At 38.9% G+C, this 14,443-nt stretch overlaps 2 protein-coding genes across 4 annotated transcripts in view; one reads left to right on the forward strand and one right to left on the reverse strand.

Moving 5' to 3' along the window:
* B3GNT9 (UDP-GlcNAc:betaGal beta-1,3-N-acetylglucosaminyltransferase 9) overlaps positions 1-14,443 on the reverse strand; it is a 306,546-nt gene that overhangs the window by 268,065 nt on the left and 24,038 nt on the right. The gene's annotated exons all lie outside the window — the stretch shown is intronic.
* Positions 1-14,443, forward strand: part of PHAF1 (phagophore assembly factor 1) — a 34,753-nt gene that overhangs the window by 12,856 nt on the left and 7,454 nt on the right. For all 3 annotated transcript variants that reach the window (XR_014854504.1, XM_085071763.1, XM_085071762.1), the window contains 9 exons: positions 1,024-1,067; positions 1,359-1,438; positions 5,969-6,063; positions 8,063-8,160; positions 9,772-9,884; positions 11,909-12,042; positions 12,654-12,737; positions 13,455-13,537; positions 14,307-14,350. Coding sequence is in view for 2 of the 3 variants with exons in the window: in XM_085071763.1 (XP_084927889.1) it covers positions 1,024-1,067; positions 1,359-1,438; positions 5,969-6,063; positions 8,063-8,160; positions 9,772-9,884; positions 11,909-12,042; positions 12,654-12,737; positions 13,455-13,537; positions 14,307-14,350 (775 nt within the window). In the remaining variant the exon portion in view is untranslated. The remainder of the gene's footprint in view (positions 1-1,023; positions 1,068-1,358; positions 1,439-5,968; positions 6,064-8,062; positions 8,161-9,771; positions 9,885-11,908; positions 12,043-12,653; positions 12,738-13,454; positions 13,538-14,306; positions 14,351-14,443) is intronic.

Here is a 14,443-nt window from a genome sequence, read left to right on the forward strand (position 1 = left end):
AAAGCCACACTTGGTAACAAGCTTCCTGGGAAATTCTGCTTTATTCTCTAGCTGAAGGGTGAGTCCTGTTGGAATCTGCCAATGATTTGTTAGAGGATTATACAAAACAAAAAGCATGTTTTACCTTTGCTTTACAGCAGTTATGAGCTGTACGTGTTTTTCTGCTGGTACAGGAACACACATGTAGGGCGGAAGAAGCTTGTCCATGGCTACTTGCCAAAAATGATCTGCTTAAAGCTAAGTGTAGCCTCAAAATCCAGTGACAGTCATAAAAGGCATATGACATCACTGTCAGATGTTTGTTTGCAGTAATGTATTCAGAAGGGATCCATATATAATATTTTCTGCAGAGAGGGAAGCTCCTTGGAATATTCAGTAAGGTCTAAAACATTTACTAAATATCAGAACTGGTGTTATGGCTTGCCCTGATTTCTTTGTGGGCTGCTCTTCTGATTGTCTTCTGTAATGCTATAGGCAAGGTTGCAAGATGTCTTATGTATTATTGAAAGGGGGTGCTACTACTAAGTCTTGCTGTGTTCATCTCTTTAGAAGAGTTGGAAAGCTACAGCAGTGCAGTCAGTGTTAGGACTTGGTGTCCTGCACAGGCATTCTTCAGGGTAATAGGAGCAACCCAAGGAATGGTCCATTGTTTGACATTCATCAGAGGATTCCCTAATGAGCTAATCCTTCCTATTGCTTTCCTTTGAATTTGCTTAAGAGTAAACTTTTTAGAAATAAAGATGCTGATGTGTCAATGAAAATATTTCTTCCTGCAGACAGTGCTGATGTCTATGGGATATGGGGCTTCTCTCCTGAACCCAGTGCTGTTGAGTCCTTACTTCAGATGTGCAGTTGTTGAGTCAGTTTTTGAAGTTCAGTCTCTGACACTGTGGTTTATCTTGGCAGAGTTCTATAAGAAAGAGCAAGCAGCACTAGCTAGTCTTGCCTTTTGACAAGGATTTGCCTCTGTAATGATTTGCAAATGTCTGAACTATGGTGATGTCTCTGTTTCTTGTGTTTCAGGTGATTGAAGTTTATGACTTGACTAAGGTGAAGTTAAAATATTGGTAAGTGATTTAAGACCTCCCATGATTTCTTTTTGGTTAGAGTGGCTGGTTTTATTTAATTTTTTTTAATCCTGAATTAATTTTTTCAGTTATTCTCTTTAAAAATCAAAATTAGCTGTCATAAAAGAGTGTGCATAATCATCCTTTCTTGAACATAGCACTTAGTTAAATTACCAGTTTACTCTTCAGTCTTGGAGATTTCTTAAACTTTTAATGTAGTATTTCCATTATTAAATGTTTGTAGCATCTATTCGGTTCCGTAAGGCAGATTAATTTTGTTTTCTTTTTCAGTGGTGTCCATTTTAACTCTCAGGCAATTGCTCCAACCATAGAACAAATTGATCAGTCATTTGGAGCAACACATCCAGGAGGTAAGCCAAAAAATTTCTGAGAAGCACACCTAGCTTGACAGACTTCTTTCTAGGAAATCTTTCCAGTATGTCTGCCTAGAGCAATGTGTAGGCAGTTCTGTTATCATATGATCTGGAGCTGTGTTCCAGAAGGGTCATATTCTTATAGCTGGGAAATAGTGTAAAATGTGCTGTCAGTTCAACTGTGACTCTTTCTAAAGTGAAATAGTGAAGCAGAGAGTCACTGGCACAGAGTGGTGTACTCAGATATCATTAATGATCTGTTTTGAACTGCCAGTACCAGAAAACTGTGAGCTTTGTTGTTGATGCTGTTGTTGTTACACATTCTTATGCATGGTCAGCTCTCAAGCATCCTTAGGGATTGTGTATGCCATGAGCACAGGCATTTGAGCTGATCTCTGTGCAGAGTCAGCCAGGGCTGTTTGCTCAGTCTCCATTCTCTGTGAATGTGGTTATACCCCTGCTAGGCAGGATCAAATCTGAGCTGTGTACAGCTGCCTTACACCTCCCTGAGCTCCCCTTCTGTTGCTGGGAGCACTGGTGAGGTGTGAAGTCAGTCCTCGTGCAGCATAAGCAGAACCAGTACAAGTTTGTTTAACCTGGCTGAACCTCCTCTGACTCTTACACAGCACTTGGTTTTTCACCATCTCTGCAGCAGGAAAAAAACTATCTTTAAGCTCCTTGTTTATATATGAAAAAGAGGAGTGTATTTCAGGGGGTTGTTAGGCTATGAAAATGAGCCAGTGGTAAAACTTTGAAGAGGATATTTATAATTATAACTGCCTGGGAACTTTCAAGAAATGGAGCCACAAACTGGCACAGCAAGGAAGAACATTAACTCCATAAAGTCAAGATACCATATTCAGAGTCTCATTTTCTATTTTTAGCTTCAGCCAGTCCATTTGCAGTAGTCAGGCTGATCCCAAACAGGCGAGCGTTCTTTGTGATGGATGGTGATTGCATATCCAGCCTTTGTCTCTGCTCTCTGCAGACAATCTCTTGCACATTACAGAACAGGATTTATTAACTGGAGAGGGTCATGTGGGTAGAGCAGAATCATTGCATAAAAGCCTGCAGTAGTGGATGAATATCAGATTGAGATAAATGAAGCTTGGAGCATTTCTAGCTGTAATACTCAAAGGACCAGAATTAGCCTTTTTAATTTTGGTCGTGACAATAAAAGTTCCTCTTAGACAGCAGCTCTGAAACCTATGGTTAGATCTAAGACACTGGAGAAGTTAAGAAGGCTAAAAGTAGTTCTGTGTCCTGCATGGCTTATAATTTTTATTTGTTCTGTGATTATGGTTTATTTGCAAATATTTAGAGGTGGAGCACTTCCAAAATTGTGATACTATGAACTGTAAAAATACATATCTAGCCATAAGCATTCCCTGTGGTAGTGATAGCATGTTTTATTACTGCACAAAATCATGTGCAAGCACTTAAAAACATAGTTTGGCACCACGTGTCCTTGTGCTGAATTTGCAGATCTTGTGCACCTGTCATACTCAATTAAGAAAACTTGCACACTTGCTTCATCTGGTGATAGTTTTTCACAACATCTTTTCATCTAGTGACATGTAGATACGAAAATGTATTTATTAAAATGTTGGTCTCTATTACCATTTTATTAGTGCATTTGCTTATTCAAGTTTCCACATTGGAAAAATACTTGTTCCATTAACAGCCTATTTAGCAGAAGTAAATGCTCTATATTAAGCTGCCTCTCACGAACAGTTTGAGCTGTATTATGCAACACAAGTTTTCGATAACTTTTTTTTCCTTTGTTTTCTGAAACAGAAAATGCAAAGAACCAGAGGGGTTTTCAGCCTGTGGGAGGGATGGTGATGGTGTTTTCATGTCCCACAAAAATTAGAGCTGTGATAGGAGGAGAAAACTTCCTCTTAATATGACCAAAGTATCAAATGGTGATTTTCATGAATGAAAGGAATGTAACCATCCCTTTACTTCTCTGTGCTAATACTCCTTCAAACTCCCAATGCAAGCGCTTAAAAAGTATTTTGTTGTTTGTCTCTGTTAACCTCCACTAGAATTTCACTCAAAATGTTGTCTTACACTTAAAACCAAGGTGGTTGCAGCAGAACTTTCCTGCAACAGGATACAGTGGTAGTTTCAAAATAAATTTCAAAAGGTTAGCAACAGTTTTGTGTTGAAACCGACCTTCAGTGAGCATTTTTGGTTTTGCCAGATCAGTGGTTTTAAAAGAGAAGAGTCATCAGAAAAGTCAACCAGCTTCATTACGTTTTGGCTAATGTTAGTTTGAAACATTGCAGTACCTTTGTCATGGGGCTTATTGAAATACAACCACTTTGGAGGTCAACAGCTTCATCAAAGCCAAGATTTTTATCCCACATTTCCATGATTCTCTGACCTGACCTCCTGCTGGGAAGTGCTTGCTTTTGCCAGTGGCTCTATTGAAACCACATCCTGTCCTGAGTCTTCATGGATGTGGCTGTGTGCCAAAGTGCCATTCAGCAAGGATCAGGGCTCTGGGGTTGAACTCAAGTCATAAGGTAGAAGAAAAAGACCTCCTTCCCTCCTACCACAGTGGCCTTGGAAGGATGGAGGGGTTTGCTGTGTTCTAGCTCTCTAACTCCCAGACTTCAGCGGTGGCCCAAGCTCCACTAAGGTGCCAGAAAAGTCTTGTGCTTGATACAAGTAAGAATTGACTTTTGGATCTGCCTCTGCTTTTACTGAAGCTGTGTCCATTTTTCTGCCTTGCTGGTGTTGGTGGCTTTGTCCTGTCCAGCTCTGCAGAAATATTTCCCAGCTGGTCACACTCTGCTGCTTTCCTGGAAGCCAAACCCCCTCCCTTTCCCCCAGCCAGGGTGCAGCAGCAAAGAATCAGTCCTTTTGCTTCTATCAGCAATTTTAAATGGAATTAGCAGTGTACCTGTGTGGTAAAAAAATTTTAAAAAATAATTTAAAAATCCTTACATTTAGTCATGCGGTTGGGATCTGTGGTTTTTGAGGGAGACATGAGAGAACTTCCAAAGAGTAAAAAAATTCCTTGCCCTTTAAACCTAAGCATCAACAAACTGCAGGGGATGGGAACTGATGTGATTCGTATAATCAGATATCACACTTGGCATGACTAGGGGAAAAATAGTCCTCCAGCTGGCTGTGGGCTTTGGAAAAGATGTATCATAATTTATCACATGAGAGAGATTTGTGTAATTTTCCTGCCGATCAAAACATTTTCCTCTCTCCACACGTTTTCCTTTCAGTGGCAAGCGTGGAAAAGACTCTTAGCCAGCACATTCTGCAGAAAAGGCAAATGATGACTTTTGAAAGCTTAATGCTTATTGCTCAACTATTATTTTTCTATCCTGGGTGGCCTGGCATTGTCCAGATACCTTGTGATATGTCTTTCAAGTTGAACATTTGAAAGACACTGTGGGAGGGAGGGAATAAAATATTTCTTTATATGCATTTTCTCTCTATGCGATGTCATTTTAAATATAACATTTTAAGAAAAAAGGGACTATTGAACCTTTGGTGTTCTTTTGGTAAAGTGGAAGAAAGCAGCTTCTCTTGTTAGAGGGTTTCTTTATTGTTTTTAGCCTCTGGTGTTTTTAAGCTGTCAGCTCCTGTGTGTTACTAGAACACTCTGTTCCCCCAGTGGCTACTGGGCACAGGTTGAAGTTTGAAAAATCAATCCCAAAACAATTCCCAAGCTCTCAGACTTCTGGGATTGTTTTTAATCTTTCCACAGTCTCAGAAAACAGTATGTCTTGTTAGAGTAAGTACTGGGACGACATTTATTGTTGTTTGTAGTTGATGTTGTGCAATTGATTGCAATGAATCAGGACATCTCGTGATGTGGTGACAGCTGGAAGTCTGCGTGCTCTAATTTATTAGTACTCTTTGTGGGAGCTGACTGGCTGGCTGCTGTTTCTGGTGATGCTATTTTTAATTATCATTGTAAACGGCCTAGGACCTGTGTGTCTGAAGCATTTCCTCCTTGTGCCGTGCTACCCAGGAATGCACGGAGCTGCTCGGGGCATGGGAGCTCCTCTAGGGAGGAGAGGTGGAAGTGCAGGTCGCAGGGTGAGCTCTCCTTTGAGCTCCCGTTTGTGCTGCCCACTGGTGTGAAAGAAGGAATTTCTCACTGTTCTGTGCACATTTCTCTGAAAGACTTTCTGGTTAATACTGTGCAATGTTTTACGTAACAATGGTCAGAATTGTTTTGTACTAATGGTGGCTATTTAAACTACTTTAGAGATATTAAGGTATAATTGATTGTGTCATATTGTATAATTGTGTTGTTAGGGATGGGTTAGTGCCTGCAGGCTTGGAGAGACAACTGCAATGAATCTATGGTTTCTTTTATTGCTGTGTTTTTACTGCATCAAATCAAAAGCAAAGCTGTTACTGTCCTGTGTAATTGTGTTCCTCCTGTATTCTGAGATGTAACATTCATTGAGGTGATGAAGGTGCTGTTAGATATGAACTGGAGAATTGTTGGATTATTTTGGTAACCTGTTTTTACTTTCCTTTCCCTTTTAGTGTATAACTCAGCTGAGCAACTCTTTCACCTCAATTTCCGAGGACTCTCGTTTTCTTTTCAGTTAGACTCCTGGACTGAAACCCCGAAGTACGAGGTCAGCAATCATTCTGAGTTAATGGATAATCTTTTTGCCTCTCTGGTACTTGCAAAGTATCACCTACATTGTCATGCTGTCTTTTGCAAGCAAAGAAACCCAGTAATTTGGAAGGAATTGAGCTCCTCAGTTCTGTTCTTATTAATGCTGTGTAACCATCTCAAAGCTAAAAATTTACTTCCTGTTGGCAAAAGGCATGTACTAAGGGATTTTGCTTGCATCATGAGCTGGGACTGGCAATTTTGTTGGCGAAGGGAGTCTTCTAAAAATACGAGTGCTGTCTATGCAAATACATAAATATTAGGCAATCTACTGGGAGGCTGTTCTTCTATCAGATATTTTTGAATCTCATCAAAGTGATTATGCAACTAATGTAGGATAGACTTCATAAAATACGTTTTCATCTTAAGTGTCCTTCAATATGAATGCTTTTAGCGAGCCAAATGAACGAGTTTTATTTGTAATGCCTGTTTGCATATTCACCAAATGTTTGGATGAGTTACTGAATAATTAAATGCATTTGTGCATTCTCTGAAATCTTTGGAAATCACTGTCTAAAGTGGAAACAAGATCAGGTCCTCTGTGATTTCCTTCTGTACTAACAAAAATGTATATATAACTTGTTTCATGTGAGGATGGGAATGCTCTCAGTTATATAATCTGGGTTTATCAGTTAAAAAGCATGGTATTAAAATAAAGGAGCATATAAAGAGCCAAATCAAAGGGGAAGAAATCAACCAACATGATGACACATGTTCTTTGTCACAGCCTAGTGCTTTAGTGGCTGTGGTTGACATGCCACAGGGGGTGACCAGGGGTAGTGACTACTACTATTGTTTAGTAGTAGTAAAGGTCAGTTAGGTTTCAGATTGGAAGGTGAATGGAGACCTAATAAGTCAAACAAAAAGAATGCCCCAACAAAGAGCAGTTTCTTTTCATGCGAGAGTTCCCAGGGCATTGATGAATGAAATGGCCAAGCTACTGAGAAGTCAATTGTTATACCAAATATTTGAAAAGATCATAAAATATCTCAAGTCGGAAGGGACCTGTATGGATCATCTAGTCCAACTCCCTGCACAAGGTACTCATGTTCCAGGCAAATACAGGAAGAGAATTGAAATTGGGTCATCTCTTGATTTGCTGAGTAGTGGAGGTTCCCTTCTCAATACCTGCAGCAGTGAAAGTTATTGTTCTAGGTTAATTTTTGGTTTTTTGTGTATGTGTGTGTGTTTGCCTTATGTGATGTCCTGCCAAAGTAGACCAGGTAATAGTTTGCATATTGTGCATCTTGTTTTTGTTGACTTGTGACAAAGGAGGATTTTTTCTGTATGGTGACAGCAAAGTGTGTTATTGGTCTTGAAAAAGGTCCTGTCACATACTGCACTAGAAGAAGGAATTTCTTCCAGTTCTGAAAGAGTCAATCCAACTTTCTTAACATGCTTTCTATCTGATGAGAGTACTCAAAATCCCTGTCAAAACAGTATGTGTAAGAATGTGATAAGGAGAGCGGAAAATCTATTTAATGAACAAGTTTCTGTTTAAGTTTCTGATAAAGGCATCTTGCCAACCAGCAAAAATGTTAAAAGGCTGAAATTAATGCAGTGGGAGACAAAGGGAAGTTTTCCTTTAAGACAGATGATTTCTTAGACCTTAAATACAGTGTATCACTACAAATACTTGGAAATTGCTAGCTGCCACTGATCAAAGCAAGGGAAAACTTGAATTCTCAGTACACAAAGTGGTTAATTGTCAGAGTAAGGGCATCTTTTGATGAATAAACATATAGCGAGTGTTTCACCCCAGCTGAGGAATCCAGGAGTGGTGGAATATAAAGAAACACCACCTAGAAGGTTGGGTTTTCCTCTTATTTTACCCCCTTCTCTCTGGCTGGAGACTCACTTAAATTAGTAAGCATATACTGTATCTCTGATGCAATTTCTGACCTTGAGCTGGAGTGTGTACTGTGTTGTGTAACAAGAATGATTTTGTGTCTCCACAGCCTAACTTTGCCCATGGTCTGGCCTCTCTGCAAATTCCACATGGCGCGACTGTGAAACGTATGTACATCTACAACGGAAACAGTCTGCAGGATACCAAGTATGTACAGCTGCTCATGCTCTTTTGATCATTTATTTAGGGTTTTGCCATTGCTAAATATAATCTTTTTTCTTTCTTTTTATTTTTGAATTCGGTTTGGGTGTTTTATGAATTTGGCAACGTGTAGAATGCCTTTAAATACGAATCTTAGTCAAATTTCTGTTGGTGTTGTCCTCAGACCTTGTAACCAAATGTTGGTTTGATTTATGTTCATATAAAATCAGCTTGGTTCAGATGTAATAGGCAAGTTCAATTGACCTGAAAATGAATTCATGGAAGTAGGAAATGTAGTGAATTAAGAGGTGTTTAGACTCTTCTTATGCTAGATTTTGTTTGTATGCTGATAACCAAGCAAATCAATAAGCAAATCAAACTTGGTGTAGGCAGTGAGTAAGCTTGTAATATATTGGTAATATGTGTGTCATGGCAGGGCCCTAGCAAGAGTCTTAAAATCTGTTGCTAAACACAAAAAAAAAAAAAAGCTATATGCCTAATCTACCATATATTCAATGTATTTGATACCTGACTGAGTTTACCATATTAAAGGCTAGGCTGGATGGGGCTTGAGCAGCCTGGCCTGGTGGAAGGTGTCCCCCTGCCCATGACAGAGGGGCTGGAATTAGGTGATACTTCATGTCCCTTCCAGTCCAAACCATTCTAGGATTCTGAGGTACCTGATCCTAGAAGTATCCAAACTGTTAAGGTGGTAGTTTTTGCAGAGACAGTTGAGTTTTTTAATGCCAGGAGATGAATACATCCTTGAATTACTGCTCAAAATTGAGGGAACCTTGTTTATGCAGACATTGTCTCCTAATTAGAAATAAGTGCACTTGAGAAAAACTGTTGTCTGTGCCCATCTGTGACATGGTGAGCTTTAGTGAAAGCACTGATTGTTGCATGGGGCTCTGTTGTGTGTGAGAGAGAACTCAAAGCCCAGCTTTTAGCTCGTCATTCACTTGGAAGAGTTGACATAAGAACAGGGAATTCTAGGGACCATATACAAGCTAATATACAGAAAATAGGCCTTTCCACTGTAAATATCGCACTTGGGGATGTTACTGTTTTCTGAAATAATATTGTTGAATTAAATTGAGAACTTTCCCAGTAAAACAGTACAGTTGTATTTGGTGTAACTGCACAAGCTGATTTCATGTTCTGGGCTATGAAGTACCTTCCCAAGAGCAGTGAGAGCATTATGGAGAAAGCTTTCCTGCTGAATTTGGGTGATATGCCTAGGTCAAGGATTTAGTTAGGTTTAAAAACTCCACAACTTCCATTTCCCTGAGAGAAATCTGAGCTGACATGTCCTCATAGGAGATACCCAAAGGCTAGGTCCAGTTTCTGTAATTCCTTAATTCCTGGAGTCTTTGAAATTTGCTGGTTTTTTTCAGTAATAGTAAAGATCTTGCATTTGAGTGCTGTGTTGTTCCTCTTCCTTTCTCCCCACACTTACTGATCCTTCTGTTTAATACAACTTTCAATCTTCAGTCTCAGCTACATGCAGCTTTTTCAAAATTAACGTGCTCTGTTCCAGTGAACTGGTACCAGCTTGTTAATGGAAAATTTGAAGATGAAGCAAATGCTATGCACATTTTGTGTGATTGGTTTCAGGGCTCCCTTGATGCCTCTCAGCTGTTTCCTTGGGAACGTGTACGCCGAGAACGTCGATGTTCTGCGAGATGGAACTGGACCCTCAGGTTTACGGCTTCGCCTACTCACTGCAGGTATGGGAGGCACTCACAAGGTTGCACTGGTTGTTCTCCTTAGGAAAAGAGGGATAAACCTGTGTAAACACAGGTTATTTGTCATGATTTAATAGGTGATTTCAAAGTGTTATGTCTACCTTATTTTGAATTGTTGGAAATGAAACCCTGTTAAATCCTTGTGAAGGTGAATCTGCCTGCTGCTGTATTTTCCTAACCCTGGAGAAATCACTGAGAACTGGAGTCCTGTCCTCACGTGTTCTAAGTCCTTAGAATCTGTTTGCAGAAATGGAATTTGACTCCAGTTGTATGTGTAGAAGAAAACAGATAACTATTCTCAGTACATCACCAAAAAAACCCATGACAAACAAAGAAACCTTGTGTATGTGTGCATTTTCTGAGATTCCAGGGAGCTATATGATATTGATATTTTTGTGATTAAGTCTGGAAGGCTTTTAAAAATGACACCAGGTGACTACATTCATGCTGCAGCCTTAAATTGCACTTCCAATTCAGTTCTGTTTTCATTTGCTGTAGGAGACAGTGGTGAAAGTGAAAAGACCCTGATGAGTCCTCCTCCTTGAATGGGCTCTCTCCTTCTCAGAGATGGGAGATTGCTTAGAAATTAGGGAAAGATATAACAACTGCAAAGAAGTCTTGTTCAGTCACCAAAACTTGAGACTTGACAATGTTTTTAAGAATAAATACTGAGATGTTTTTAACAATTTTCATTAGGAGGCTCAGCTTTTGATCTGTTCTGATTGCTGGCTCCATGTATATTGAGGAAACAGAATACACTCACAATATGCAAAAGTTGAAAAAGAGAAAATTATAGATGAAAAATAAAAAATTATGAATAAAAATGGAACAGCTATTTTCAAGCTGCTTTGCTTCTCATTAAAGAGGAAGATAAGGTAGAGCTGTCTAGTGTAGCGAACACACATCCTCATGTACTAGGGAAGGAGTTAGCTATGGCATCATAATTATGTAAATTATTTTGAGAAATCAGACACTTTTCAGATAGTGTCAAGTTGTGTTAAAAATACATATCCATGCAGCTTAAAGGAAGTGTTGTTAATGAGTAAAGTAATTACTAAAATGTCACTGATTTTCAGACAGACTTGCAGAGAGGCAATCCGGACATGTGCTGTTCTTGTCTTGCAAAGTTTGTAGAAACTCTTGTAGAACATATTACACACCTGTTCTGGCACAAGTTTCTCTGCCCATGTATTAATTTGAAGTTACTGTTGCTTAAGAAATCAAGGATGACTGAATTGGATTCTTCTGATTTATTTCAGTGGGTAACTAGCTACATAAATTATGCATAGTGAGGAAAGCTAAGTGTGTATTTAGAGCACATCCTGTATCTTGCTATAACTGCTGCATGTGTACTTGCATTCTCGTAAATGTAAGATGCTGCATTCCTGAAAGCAAATAGGCTCACAAGCTCCAACATCTTTCCATTTCCTAACATCTGCTAACATGTCAGCAATTCATCTGTGTAATGGCTATTCAAGAACATTTGGTTTTAACATTGTTTGCACAGGAACATACTTACTATTGATTTAGTAAGTTATGGGAATCTTGAGTAAAGAATATATGTTTTGTGATACAGTTAATATGGATGAGGGATTTTTCTTTATGCGCTTGATGTTTTTAGCCGTAGGTAAATCTCAAGCTGCTAAAGTAGAATATTTTAGGGATAGAAATAATTCCTGGTATTTCCTGTTAATAGCCAGCTGATCAAATTGAGATGGGCTGGGCAATCAAGTCATGTTCATGTGAAGAGCAAGGAAGTGAAGGTAGTATGGCTGAAATTGGAGGTTCAAATGGGGAACCATGCAACAGTCAGTGCATGCACCGCTCTGATAAGAAATGATTACACTCTTGCAAAGTAAATGGTTAAATTTGGTTTGACAGTGCTGTCTGAGGAATGCAGCTGTTTGGTTTGTGATAAATAGAGGAATGCTAACCTTTTGGTGTTGATTTACTGATATATTCTGTGATCAGGAAGGATGCATGTAGAGTTGTTTTCCATTCCGCAGGCTGTGGCCCAGGTGTTTTAGCCGATGCCAAGATGCGGGTATTTGAGCGCTGTGTGTACTTTGGTGATTCCTGCCAGGATGTGCTCAGCACCTTGGGCTCTCCACACAAAGTCTTCTACAAGTCCGAAGACAAGGTGAGGGAATTCATTCAGGCACAGACTTTATTCAATGGTGTTTCAGTCTCATCACAGGGCTTGTGTTTTGCAAGGTCAGTGAAGCTGAACTGCCATGTAACACAAATTACAAGTGCTTGACATATCACTTGACATAATAGATCAGGCTGAACCATTATGTAATAGGTTTTAAGAAGCTTTTCTTTTAATCTAAATTGATGCAAATCTGTTTAAATTTATTTAAAAAAATGAAATTGCATCATGTTAACTGGTTTAAGAATTGTTACAAATGGGAGCGCTTTTGTATCCAAATGTGCCTTAGCAAGTGGGTTCTGCCTGCTTTTTTTCAATTATAGTTTATGTAAAATAACCTCAGCATATACTTTGATCTTTTCCTAATGTTTTTACACGGCATCATGTAAGTAAACCTTTTAATTCAGATGACTGAACAAGCTGATGTGTCATTGTGCCACTGCAAGCAGCTGATGGTCCTGTCATGAAGAACAGTATCCTACATAGTTGAACAAAGGCTTCAAATGAGATTATAGCAATTTGTTTGAACATAGAGATGTTATTTAAGGCATTCATCTTTGAGCATTATTGAATGCACCTGAAAAGTGTGTTTCTTGCAGATGAAAATCCATTCGCCCTCGCCCCATAAGCAGGTCCCATCAAAGTGCAATGACTACTTCTTCAACTATTTCACACTTGGAGTGGTGAGTGGAAAGCTTCTCTAAACAATTCATGTAAACTTCTGATTTAGTTACATGGCAATCCTTTCAGGAGGCTAAAGGCTGTGGGAAAATGAGAGACTGCAATACTCTTGATTGCTGCCTTAGGTGTCTCTGGATATGAAAAGCTACACTGACTTTCCTTTAACACTTACAAATTTAATCAGTAACATTTTATCTTCACCAGTGGATGGAGGGCTCATTGCACTTTTGCAGTCTCTTAGGTTTTCACCTTTTTCTGCCATGCCTGATGCATAGGTAACTAGCTCTTGTTCCTGAGGTCCATGCCCCTGTCCCACAGAACTGAGAGAGGTGTGCATAACATCAATTGTGAAAGTTTGCTGAGCTGTGGGGTGTAGTTAAATCTTCATGTTCCTCCTTGCAGCTGTTTTGCTTTAGTCTATGTTACTGTATAATATGTTACTGCATATAATAATATGTAGAAAAACAAGACCTCCTTAGAAAAATTGCCAACATTAGCAAATGAAGCTGCAGTTGTGATTGAGTGCTGGAGGAAATGTGTGTTATTTGAATTCACAAATAGACCTATTTTCAAATACTGTTTTTCATAGTTTGATTTGGTTCCAGGGAGATAAATATATATCAATCTATACATGTGCTGTTTTAAGTAATCTCAGGTTAGTTTGGAGAAAGTTACCTTCCTCTATCTAAATTGCTTCATCTCTGTATTGTCTTCAACAGGATATTCTCTTTGATGCAAACACTCACAAGGTGAAGAAATTTGTCCTGCATACAAATTATCCTGGTCATTACAACTTTAACATGTGAGTGCACAGAACTCATCTCTTAAATAAGAGTACATTAAAACAACTGAAAAGGAAGTCTTCTGTTACCTTTATAGAATTCCAGTATTTTTTCAGAGTATCTTTGTTGTATCTAGTAACCTGTGGAGGTTTCAGACATCATTAGTAACATTTTTTTAGTAGTATTTTATTTTTACTTTTAAATGGTTTTATACTGGCAAGTATGTCTTAAAGAAGTGAATAAGGTAAGGTGGTTCTTGGTCCAGATATGATGTGCAAACTCTTGATAGAGGCAAACTTTGTCTTAGCAAGAGTGTCCATTTACTGGTAGCTACCTTGCTGTTTTTTTCCTAACATGATTTCAATTGGTGATTAAAAAAATCGCATGCTTCTGAACATGTTTTCAATACTTGCTAAATGTATTTGGAGGAAGAGTATGAGTTACAGTAAGTGGTTGGATGTCTTATTAAAGCAGTTAGCGACAGAGAAATCTATAGTGCTGCTCTGAAGTTAAGTGTTTCTCCATCCACTCTCCGTAACAATGGAGTAATTTGTGCTGAAGGACTTCTTTTGTCCTCTAGAAAATTGTATTAGGACATTCCCAGGCTGCTGCCTTTTTTGATGTAGAAAATCTAAGTGAGAAATTAATCTGCCATCATAGATTCTCACTTTCATTCTATTATTGATGTGACTTTTCATTAAAGGGATTATTAAGAGCTGTAAATCTGTGGCTGTGCAGTTTATCTTGGCTTCTCTGTTTTCTAATAGCTTTACGATTTGCACTTTCTAGTTACCATCGCTGTGAATTCAAGATTCCACTCGTCATTAAGAGAGGTGAGCATTTCACTGCTGTCCTGCTTCATGGGGCACAGAGTGTTCCAAGGGGAGCTAAGATCTGTTTTCATCTCTAGTCGTCCTTCATTATCA

The sequence above is a fragment of the Lichenostomus cassidix genome, chromosome 11 (genome assembly GCF_008360975.1).
Source record: "Lichenostomus cassidix isolate B80296 chromosome 11, HeHo_3.0, whole genome shotgun sequence".
Lineage (NCBI taxonomy): Eukaryota > Metazoa > Chordata > Aves > Passeriformes > Meliphagidae > Lichenostomus > Lichenostomus cassidix.